Consider the following 12,121-nt stretch of genomic DNA (forward strand, 5'->3'; position numbering starts at 1 on the left):
CTCTCTAATGAGCCAACACAGTATCGAAGACCTGTCATTCAAGCTGTGCCTGGTTTCATCTAGCACAACTGCTGAAAGCTTCACTTGCAAGATGGGCTGGTGACGTCTTCAACAAAAATAGCACTGAACCAGGAAAGGCTCACTAAGAGAATTTGCAAAATCCGCTAAGTTTCCCAGTTCTCACGCTAAATAAGCGTAGAGTTGCTGAGAATGATAAATAGCAATTTTGTTTTACGATTTGACATTTTAACTGTTCTTTACAGTGCTGCAGCTCACTGCAGGTAGAACAACTAGTTGTGATACTCAACGTACCGCAAGCACATCGCCGCTGCAGCAGTAAGGACGCGGAGTACGAGAGGGCAGCGTGCTGTGGTGCACATCTGCGTCCGCGCTTCACCACGTTGGAGGCACGTGCAGAAGCACGCTTTCCACAGCAAGACGGAGCTCGCCCATTTTTTTGTCCTTGCGTGCGTGTGGTGCGGGGCCGGCAGCGAGCGGCTGGGCTGTGGAACTCCTCCTGGCACCCCTGCTGCTCTGCCGGAGCTGTGCAGGAACCTGCTGAAGCCAGGTCTGTTGAAGTGGCTCTGGAAGCCCTGCTTTCCCCCCGTGTCAGCTCCTTCTCCCTGCAAACTCCTCTCCCCTCACCCACGCAGCCTCCGGTAAGATCAGCGGGTCCGGCCGGCACAGGTGCTCCTGGTGGGATTCGCTCTGACAAAGAAAACTGTTGCCGAGGTGGTACTTTTTCTATCCAATCCATTTTGTGATTACAAGACATATTTTTCATGGAGAAATCAGTATGAGAGAGACATGGACATACTGGAGACAGTTCAATGGAGGGTCGTGCAGATGATGAAGGGACTGGAGCATCTCTCCTGTGAGGAAAGGCTGAGAGAGCCGGGACTGTTCAGCCTGGAGAAGAGAAGGCTCAGGGGGATCTCATCAATGTTTGTAAATACCTGCAGGGAGGGTGCAAAGAAGACAGAGCCAGGCTCTTTTCGGTGGTGCCCAGTGACCGGCCTGGAGGCAGTGGGCGCCAACTGAAACCCAGGGGGTTCCCTCTGAACATCAGGAAATGCTTTTTCACTGTGAAGGTGACCGAGCACTGGCGCAGGTTGCCCAGGGAGGCTGTGGAGTCTCCATCCTTGGAGATATTCAAAAGCTGCCTGGACACGGTCCCGTGCGACCTGTTCTACGTGGCCCTGCTCGAGCAGGGGGTTGGACCTGATGACCTCCAGAGGTTCCTGCCAGCCTCAACCCTTCTGTGAGTCTGTGAAATGATTCTTTGTGCCTTCAGCCAGGCAGATTTGGGCATGGAGGGGGGAAGAGGAGCAGGAATTAAATACAACTCTCAAAGAACAAGGTGTGAACCTGTCTCTCAGTGGCTATCCTTTCCCATTCAGGTACTTCTGGGGTAACACAGTGAACGTTGGAGGTGCTCATGGGCTTGGTGTCATTCATAAACACAATCTGCTCCCTGGAGCGCTGTTGGCTCTTTTCTAGGATTGGGAAGCTATTTTTAATCTACATTCAAACAAGCAGTAAATTCACAAATTAGAACTGATCTTTACCCTTTGAAGGCTTGGGATCAAGGGCTAGCTAGAGAACTTCTCTGAACATGACTAATAGATCACATAGCACTGACCACAATCTTTTCTCTCTTCTCCTTTCTTCTGTCTTACCCTTTCTCTGCACAGGATTGAGAAAAACCCCCAAGAAAATCCATCCTCTCTAGGTAGAAGAACAACATAATTCAAAACTACATGGACACCAGAGAAAACCACTCACTGACATTATCTCACACAGGGGGGGAAAACCCAGTAAAGTACATGGTAAAAATCCAGCACTTCTCAAAAAGTTGCAAATATTCCAGAAGCCAAAACAGATCTTTATGACCTGAAAAACAATTTTCCTCATTGCCGCTTGCTCCCCTATAGGCCCTGTCTACATGTTCAAAGTAGCAGGTTACGACTTGCTTTGATTTTGCTTGCTTATCATCATGCAGCTCAGGTTTCACAGCTATAAAAACTCCACTGAATTATAGCTTTAGGGGTATTGACAGGATGCGCTTCAGTTCTGAGACAGAACTTGGAGGGGGGACTGCAGATACAGGAAAACTCTCCTTGGCAACATAAAATCCTCTGTCCAGCGTGTACAATCTTCCTTTGCTGCACTTAATGGTCTGAGAAGAGCGCAGCACAGTAATATTTGTTGCTTCATCTCCTAATGTACTAGCTGAACAAAAAAAACCTGAGTTTATTGATGTATTTTGTTCATTGTAAAGTGTATTGTGGTCAGTGTTAGACTATTGTCTTCAGGTGGGACTAAATTCATTGCGTACCAGCTGCTTTCACCCAACTCCTCTTGGACACATGCCAGTTTCTAAAAATGTCGATATGAACCTTTGCATTCATTTTACTGGGTGTTGTAACACATCCTTGGATTTACCATGGCACTGTATTTACAAAGGTCAACTGAATGTCTCAAAACCAAGCACCGTGGTTAGGCTGCAGCAGACTCTGCTCCAGACAGCACACCTGCAGCAAGCCCTCCTCTTCCAACAGAGGGCAAAAATGAGACTGGCACGGGAGTTCAAAGAGCAGGGGCAGCCGGCTCTACAGAGCTCTTTGCTCTGGCTCTACCAGAGCCTATTCAGAGTAGAAGGACAAATCATTGCACAAGATATGTCCCTTGAATAGCAGCCAGCCCAAAGACTCAGAGCAATGGTCTCAAGTCATCTTTGGCTTGAAGCGTAGATCCAGCATTTCTTTGCTCCCTGTATAGGAGTGGTTTGTCTCCCCTTATGCCATGTTCAGCAACCCTCTTTAAAAAAAAAAAAAAAAAAAAAAAAAAAAAGAAAAAAGTGTATCTACCTGGCTTTATTTTTTCTGTGAAAAAAATCAGGGAACAAGGCAAAAGGTTTCCATTTACAGGGTGCTAGGGGACTGAGTTTCACCCTAATCAAAGCTTAGTCCCTGCAGGACATTACCTACACTCCACCTCCTGGTTTTAGTAAATTAGTTTAGTCCCTGTCCTTGAGCTATCGCTAGGTCCATGAACACAAACTCCTACAGGTGCTCTACAGGTAAACTTCCCCCCCAGCTTTTGTTCTGAAGGCCCTTGTGATCCTCCCCTGGGAGCTGATGCGTGCCTGTGCTGCGTCCCTTCGGGCTGCGCTTCTGAAATATTCCCCACGGGAAAGGTTGAAGCAGCTCCTCGCTGACGACCTTTCTTTTGAAAAGCAAGAGGGAACACTTCAAGGGAAGTCAGTGAGGTCAAGGAAAAAGAGCAGTGATAGCAGTCTGTCACAAATAAGCAAGAATGTAATGCAGAGAATCCCTCTGCAAAATAATTTCTAAGGCAATGGAACAAATTGAAATACACTAGTGGATCTAATACCAGTAGCAAATCAATGATGTAAAACATATTGAAATGTATAACCAAAATTTCAGCAGCTTATGAGCTATCAGAGCAGCTATTTCCTATGAAATTTGGACATGGATTTGCTCCCTAAAATACCAAGATGTTCGTTGCAAAATACACTACCAATTATGTACAATGGGGTAAGAAAAGAACTGTTTAGCAAAGCCAGGGAAATATTTTAAGATCTTGCAGGGCTTTGCAATTTCGAAACTCTTTGCCCTTGCAGCTTACGGCAGTCAGCCTTCTCTGTCCTCTGGTAAGCCATAGTAAAAGACAAAAAAACCTCACCTAAAGCCTCTGGAAAAAAAGAAAAAAACAAAACAACAAAAAACCCAACTGTGTTTTGTCCGGACTATCCAGCTTCCCTTCTGCCCCCTTCAGCTCAATCAGCAGTTCAGCCAGTATACAATCATGCTACAATAGCTTGAAGAAATGTATTTGATGCTTCAATTTCAGCTAACATTTCAATTTCTCTCACTATTATTTTTCCTGGCTGGATGAAAACATACTTGGATTAATTATCTAGCCGTCAAGGGTTTTGCTTAAGTTTTATTTGCCCCCCCCGCCCCCCCCCTTTTTTTTTTTCCTTTTTCAACTGTTCACCTTCTTTTCCTTTCTTCTAACACAGTCTTCCTGAAATAAATACAGCCCCAGCATCAGTCAACTAGAGAGGAGCTATGAACTGTATCCTTAACACAAGTTCTAACCTGGGTAAGTTCACCCAGCCGTGCCTGGGAGGCTCGTGTCATAGACTCTGTCCCCACTGCAGTCTGCAGTGCCACCAGCCTGTCATTACAAGCACACCCAGCTCCCTACTGAGCAATCCAATTTTTTAAAATATTTAACGTTCTTTCTTCGGCAGCCTTATTTTACCACCCAGGAAGAGTCACTCCATCCTGACGCTTTGTGCACACGTGAGGTATGCAGCTCTAAACCTTTCATATTCCTAAGGCTTGCATATTTTAGCCATTTAATCACAAGGGTTTTTTGTTAATGTTATCCAGGGTAACTAATCATCCTAGTTCCTTATATGAAATATATGTCAAAAGCTGAATTAAAATGACAAGGAGAAGATAAAGACAAACTAAATTAATATGGAAAGGGCTTTCTCCTGCAGAATCTGGTTCAAGGTCAGAATCTCAAGGGCTCCTGCGGTGACCATCCTTTCACGCTGTCCCAGCAGATGCGGCTTTGCCCTCTGGCGAGCGTACGTCAAGGCTCTACCTGGATCATCAGAGTGTTGTGGGAGAACCTGGCTACCGACAGAGCTCTGGAGCAAAGGGCTGCATCTGTCAGCACCTGGGGTTACTGATACAATGCTGCTACGTGCCTCGCTGACGACGGTTACGCTCAAAACAAGATGCTTTTCATCATTTATACCTCAGGCATCGACTCCTGCCTATTGGTACCTTTTTGCTCAGTCACTGTGCTTTTTGCGGACACTGTCGGACAATCTGTGAGCAAGACCGGTCAGGCGGGAGGGCGAGGTGCCACTTCCATACAGAAGATTTACACGTAGCTACACCCTGTTCCATCTGAACGGGGCCATCCGTGCGCTACCCTGAAACCTTTCCTATCGAGGGGTCACTTCAGCTTTGTGCTTCTTTCAGGACACAGGCTACGGGCTATGATCTGACTTGAGACATCATGATAGTTGAGTTCACCCACACTACAGAGGTATTAGCCCATCATGAGAACCAGTCTGAATTGCATCATTTCGAAGCCAGCCAGCCCAGTTTGCAGTTGCTTCTGTGGCACCCCAGAGGTACCAGCATCTCAAATGCAGTGTTTAAATAGAAGATCATCTTACCTATTACACATACGTTGGCTAACATTCAAGCTATTGAGTAGTAACAGCAACTTTTTCTCATAGGTCCTTCTATATGAGCTTCTGAATTACTCACTGTCATCCAGAAAGCGATAAAACTACATTTATGAGTAATACATAAAATTCAAACGAGACCTTTATTTACATTAGGTTTTCAAGCGTTGGGTGTTGCAACATACATAACAAAATTTCATACTACATTTTTTTATAGGAAATCAGGTTGAAAAGCTGATCTACAGAATCAATTTGTCAAAACTGGCTAAGCAGAAAATGTGTCAGCTCGGTTTTAGAGTACTCTGTCAATTTTACACCATCTGCTATCGTTCAGAGTATTCCTGACGTCATGGTTATAAAAACAGAGTGCTCATGCAGGTTAATTTACAGTGAACTCTCCTAGTAAATTTTACATTCTTCACTTGTTCAGAAGAGCAGGTCAATACTCTCCACGTTGTCTCACAAAGCAATTACGGATCCAAATAGGGAGAAAACTAGATCCATCAGGAGACTTTTAACAGAAAGAAAACTGGATTTAGCAAGACAAGGAGTCAGAACTTTAATTCTGTGACAAACTGAATTATAATCTCCCATTCTGTAGAAAACAAGTTGTACTGTAAAGATTAATCAAGTCCTTTTACTCCATATTAACATTATGCAGCAACCAATATGAGTGTCTAGGTAAACAGAAACTTTGTGAAATGTTTTGCCGCAAAGCTGACTTCAGTAATGCACGCAAATGATAAAGTCATCCACTCTGCTCACTGCCAGAAATAAAAAAAAAAAGGCTTCAGGAGCTAGTAACACTGATTCATACTGTGCTCAAGCACTAGTCAACAAAACCTATTAAACTACACAGGGGTCAAAAAAAAAAATCAAAAGTAGCTTTGTTATCTTACTTGTGACACCTTATTTAAATCTCAGGCATTACTTCTTTATATCAGCATAAATATGTAGCCTTCTACACCTTTTATGATGTGGTTACAGACACAAAAATGTTATAGTAGAAAGCAAGAGCTAGTTCAAGGAACTTCAGACTTTGAAAGCAGCAAGATACAAAGCTAAAATTCATGTTCCTTTTCAAGTTATGAATACTTTCACTAAAACATAAATATTTTAACATATATTAATTTTTTCTGACATTCAAAATTGTAAAGTCAATATGGCAGAATTATTGTTAAAAGCACATATTTACAAATATTCTTTTTTCCATACATAAAGTATTTGGCATAATTATAACAATCTTACTGCATACACAACTGTTTGCTTCTTTTTCACATAATGGTACACTCCTTATTAAAATTTACCAATTATGTACAAAAATACTTGAACATTTATTATAGAAAACCTCTATAACTACCATCAACAGCTTGTAACTGCTGAAGGTTTAATTGAGAGAATATAAAAAGTGGTCACTTTCTTCCAGTTAAACTATCGACAAATAAAACACAGCTAAAATGAACATAAGCTTCCCAACAAAAGAGGGAGAATATTTTTAACAGCATGATTTAAAATGCAGTTCACACATCTGTTCCCAAGCACATGTTAAACAGTCAGTAAAAGAAAGAGGATACAAAAAATACATACAGAAGGTGCTTGCTTTTTTTTCTTTTTTCTTTTCTTTCCCCTCCACATTCCTACGGCTTGGCATTAGCTTTCCAGAGCTCTTCAGATGCCAGTCACTAAAATACAACCTAAGGCCAAACACCATTCCTCTGCAATAAAGATGATGGTGATGAACTCAAGCTAAAAAGCAAATCCAAAACCTGACTCCACTGGTATGTACACATCCAAAGAGCTGTTCAGAATTTTTGCTAGGTTTTTACAGAATTACTAATGACCTTTGCAATTAAGCTTTTGAAATGTATTGATCGATAACCAGTAATTTGTACTTTTAAAAATTTGTTCATTGAGGGTATTGCCTCGGTACTAGTCAGTACTGATTCTTGTACACAAGTTAAATGAACAATTTATTTGTACCTATTTCATACACAGATTGTATTTTAGGGCGAACTTTCAAAAATAGCAGAGACCCTCCACTAGCAAACTGCTAGCTTTTTAAAAAACAAAATCAAAACCAAAAAAACCCATTAACTGGAAGAATAAAAGTAAACCGCACCTCAAAAAGAAAAGGATGCGTCTGGTACAACAATACACTAATGGCACAAAACCTTATCAAGATTCACCAGAACGGTGCTGTTCGCTGAATGAAATGCAGGTATTTTTCCATCTTAAAAATAACATAAACCAAGCGTGTGTTTCAAAGATTCCAAACCACATTCTTACAACAGTTCTCTGCAGTATAACTTGCATTATATCTCAGTTTTTCCACAGACATTTGAAATGACCAACCTGTTCATCAGATAAGAGAAACAACTTTCAGCCTACTTGCAGAAACATCCTAGTCTACAGACTACTTTGTTAGAAAGCGTGCATTTATCTCTAGTAGTAAAGATCCAGTCAGTATATTCTGCATTTTGTAAGAAGCATTCGGCTAACTCAGATGAGAGCTGTAGGGTTTTAGATTTAATTTTTTAAATAAAAATAAAGTACAAATAAAAGCATTTATCAGTATTCACCACCATGAAAATTAAAAAAAAAAAAATCCTCTCAGTCATGCTTCCTATAATATCTGGCAACCCAAATTAGTAATTTCATTTCAAATGTGCAACATAATATTAATAAGCGTTTCATAATTACTCGAAAGAAAAGGTGGGCAAAACATTAAAGTGCCTAACTAAACACGTTCCACCATTTTTAAAAAATATTATTTCTTAACTGGGAAAGAACTGGTTGCGATTAAATACAAAAGCGTTTCTTCTCATAGCTGAGAGACTTTGCGGGGCAGAGGCCTGGGCCGGGGAACCTGCTCAGTCCTCCGGCCGCTGTTTTCCAGATTGTTTGGCCGGACCAGCTGCGGCTTGGGCGGCAGGGCCGGCGGGTCCGCGGCGGGCGGGATGGAGAGGCTGTGAGGTAGAGGAACGGGGCGTTTCAAAGTCCGCTCGTACACGCTGTAAGGCGGCGGGGTTTTACTTTCTTTTCTCACAGGCTCCTCGGGAACGCCGTAGCTTGGGACAGTCACTGGCGGTTCGCTGCCTTGGCTTTCGAAGCCCGACGTCTCCGACGTGCTGCAGCGGCTGAGCGAAGAGATGCCGCTGCTGTAACTGCCCGACAGCACCGGGGAGTTGGATATGAGCCCCGAGGAATGATACTCCACCGGAGACGGCGTGAACGACTGCACGGACCCCTGCGCAAAATAAAGGGCAGAGGAAGAATTCACCCGGAGCAAACGAGGGAGAGCGCTGCCGCGCTCAGGCTGAAAACGTACAGGGATAAGCACGTGGATTCTGGGGCTTCATACACGTAAACGGTTGCGTCCCTGTTTGATTAGGATCCCGTGAGAAACCAATAAAAAGCGCGTTTCGAGAGCGCCTACGTACACCTTGAACAGTGCTCGTGCCGGTAATTCATGCAAGTGGAAGTAAAACCGTACTGAAGCGTTCACCTTACTATCAAAATACCCTGGAAAAAATCTGGAAGCCGTTAAAACAAACCCTTGATTTTCCTAGCTGTAGGCGAAAGGCCTAGCCCCGCGCCAGACGTGCCTAGCGGTGCCCTGCCCTCTAAAGCCAAAGCGCGGGCCTCGCATCCCGGTCACCGCCGCTACTGCGGTCCCTCGCGTTTCAAATTCATCCTCCGAAGCTTCTCGCAGTTTTTACCGCGCCGTCGCGCGACGCAACGCGCCTTTACGCGGCGGCATCGTAACGGCCTCTGCTGCCATTCGGGGGGCAGCAGCGAGAAGGCAGGCGGTGAGGCATTGCTGCTGCGGGCGCCGTTTTGGAACCGCGGTTGCTTCCCCCTTCCTCTCCCCCGCGGCCCAGGCGTTCCTGGGGCACACCGTGCCGCTTGCACGAAGCGCAAGAACGTTGCTGCGGGCCCCGGGGACGAGGGTCCGGCGGAGGGCGAAGGTTGCAAACGTCTGCGCCAGCAGCCTCGTAGGTCTGGGGGGGAAGGTGAGGGATGGGGGAGCTGAGGGCCCAAGCGGCAATGACAACGATGATAAAGAATAAGAGGCAGGACCGGTAAAGCCCTGCCTAAAAACATCGAGCAGTCCTATTCTGGTGAAGCAACTTCAACTGGAAACTGTAAAAGCTTAGACCGTACTTTGCAAGTTGAAAATTTTTTTGCAACGTATCCGATTGTGACCGGAGCCATCTGAGACAATCCAGACTTATCGGCCTCAGGCACAGGCTAAAAAAGGGATGGAGAAATCGCATCAAAGACAAATTTCTCACCCCAATTCTTGTTAGACCGGTTGGCACTCAGCTGCTCAGCTTGAGGTGAGAGTGTGAGCCATGCAACAAAGGGTGGGGAGGGGAGGGAAAGGAGAGGGGCAGGGGCGTATAGAGCTGGCTGCACTGACTTTATCCTGTTGAGATAATTTTAGTTATCCGTCTAGGACTGGATCCACAGTGCACTGAAAGCAATGGAAAAAAGAAAAATCTTCATTTACATCAGTGGATTTTGTACTAAGATGGCCTTCTCTGGCAGCACGTAACAGTTGGAACAAAGGCTAAAAATGGAGCCCTTTATATGGCTAGGGAAGAGCAGAGCAAGTTTTATTTAAAGCTCGATACGTGTTGAAGACATTTCAGGCATTGCGAGGAGCCTGTTTAACTACTTGTTTCAGGTTCCATTCCTCTGCATGTGAGGAGGCTGCAGCTGCACTCCTACCCCCACAAAAGTCCAGGGTCAAGATTTTCAAATAAATGATGTAATTGGTTCAAGTTCCAAGAGTGCTTGACACTTGGATTAAGTGACCATAGATAAGATTTAGGACGTTTGTTTTTGTCGTTCAGAACAAGAGCAAAAATACGTGTAAATCCTGCCTGCTTTAATTTAGGAGCTGAGCAGGGGTAAGCACTTTTTTTTCCTGACAGCAGTACAGACTGATTGTACCAGTAGTAACAGTCTAGACACCACAACAGTCTGGAAATTCATGGATGCCTGAAGTGAGATCCAGCAACTCTCAGAATTATTCTGGGCCAGCATTCCTCTCCCATGCGGCAATCCAGACTTTGGCTGTGAAATGCTTAAATACTGTCCAGGCCTTTAGAAGGAAACGTTAGGACAAGCTTCAAACATCCCTAAGAATCATCAGTACCTAGTCCATTCAGGGAAAAAGGAAGAGTTGCTCACCTTGCGTACAAGATCCTAACGCTCTGAAGAGCCTCCTAGTAAGCAGTTAGTGTGAAACCTGGGATCAGTGCTCCTGTCAGCAGAAGTTATACTATGGTAACAGAGCTGCAGGGCACTCTAATGGCCAGCCCAATTGGTCCGTGTTGATCCCAGACCGCTGTGCAGCCACGAGTGGGAATGTTACAGGCTCATGGGATGACAAATGGTAGAATGACTGCAGACTTGTGATTAGGGACCTCAAAGGATAAGGAGGCATTTAGGGGTGCCACTTTCCTCCTCCTCAGATGTGTACCTCTGCAGCTTTAGTTAGGCATTGTGCAGCTGAGGACCACTTCAGCAGGGCTGCCTCCCTCTGCCCTTGCACCTGAGTGCCTGAAGCACCAGTCATGCTCCTTTCCATTTGCTCTCCTTCCAGGTTGTTGAACCTCATACTTCTAACCACAGAATTATCTCTGCTTCAACGGGGTGGCAGCGGCTACCCCCAAGACTAATGTGCAGTCTGTCAATAGCAGGGTTTGCCTGGAATACGCAGGCTGCCTCTTTGTGTCCTCCAGTGCTGTGGAAGACACAGATTTCCCGGTCAAGTTTTCCAATAAATAAGCTGCTGTGCCACATGTGGGTACTGACACATTCAATATCTTGAAATAAAAATGAAACCTGCTCACTTTAGCCTGGATCCCCAATTGCTATGGGTGTTTAACTGTCAGAGAAGAACCAATGCTTATTCACAGCCTGTGCTTACTGTTTCCTATTGGCAGGCTTCAAACTACTTCCAACTTCTTACACAACCTCCCTGGATCATTCTGCAGAGGAAGTGGATATTAAAATGACTGAAGCAGGGATTACTCTCTAACACACCCTCTAATCCAACAGCTCTGGATGCTGGAGGAGTAAGGGTAATGGGTCGCCCCCTCCTTAGCTGGCATTTCCCCTCTTGCCACTGTTGGAGACAAAATTCTGGACTAGGTGGACCATTGGGCACCTCTTACATTTAATCCTTACACTCCCTTCTGTCCACTGACTCAGGTGAGCTTGATTATCCAGGTAGGTGACAAGTCTAGTATTGAGAAGCTAAAGATTCTCAAGATTAGGTTTCTTGCCTGCAGTTTTGAAAATCTTCAGAGCTGTTGTAATTGTTATGGCTGCCTACTCTTGTGAGTGGTTTTGGATAGGCATATGATAATAAAAGGAAAACATAATACAATCCCAAATAATGTATATTAAATATATGCTATCTACCCCACAATACGTACGACCTGTCCCACAAAGTCAATTCACTGCAATAAGACAGTACCTTCATTGGTGATCTGCCAGCAGGAGAAGGGGAAACGGAGGCTATGTGTCTTGCTGGTGATGCTGTAAATCAGAAAGATTTCAGTGCACTCTTGGCGTTACAATTTTCAGTAAGAAATCTTTTTAAGCGGATAGGAGATCATTCAATACACAAACATTATCTCTGGTTCCCTCTAGGTACTTGCCTGATGGCTGCAAATAGTTTTAGAGATTTTATTTTACTTTGTTCTCAGGATTATCTTGCAGTACAGCCAATGAAGTATAAGAAATTCCTGCATCCATCTTCTCTGACAAATTTTATATCACCATAAATTGGTTTATATCCTACCAAATGATATCAGAATTCAAAAAAAGTCAGTATAATAACTTTTCCCTTCCTGTTTTTGT

At 44.3% G+C, this 12,121-nt stretch overlaps 1 protein-coding gene across 2 annotated transcripts in view; it reads right to left on the reverse strand.

The window, feature by feature from the left end:
* Positions 1-5,366: 5,366 nt before the first annotated feature.
* The window catches only part of DOCK4 (dedicator of cytokinesis 4), a 253,773-nt gene continuing 247,018 nt past the window's right edge, over positions 5,367-12,121 (reverse strand). For both annotated transcript variants that reach the window (XM_075059189.1, XM_075059188.1), the window contains 2 exons: positions 11,736-11,797; positions 5,367-8,489 (listed from right to left, as the gene is read on the reverse strand). In XM_075059189.1, coding sequence (XP_074915290.1) covers positions 8,064-8,489; positions 11,736-11,797 — 488 coding nt within the window. In that variant the 3' untranslated portion in view covers positions 5,367-8,063. The remainder of the gene's footprint in view (positions 8,490-11,735; positions 11,798-12,121) is intronic.

This window comes from Buteo buteo, chromosome 28 (assembly GCF_964188355.1).
Source record: "Buteo buteo chromosome 28, bButBut1.hap1.1, whole genome shotgun sequence".
NCBI lineage: Eukaryota > Metazoa > Chordata > Aves > Accipitriformes > Accipitridae > Buteo > Buteo buteo.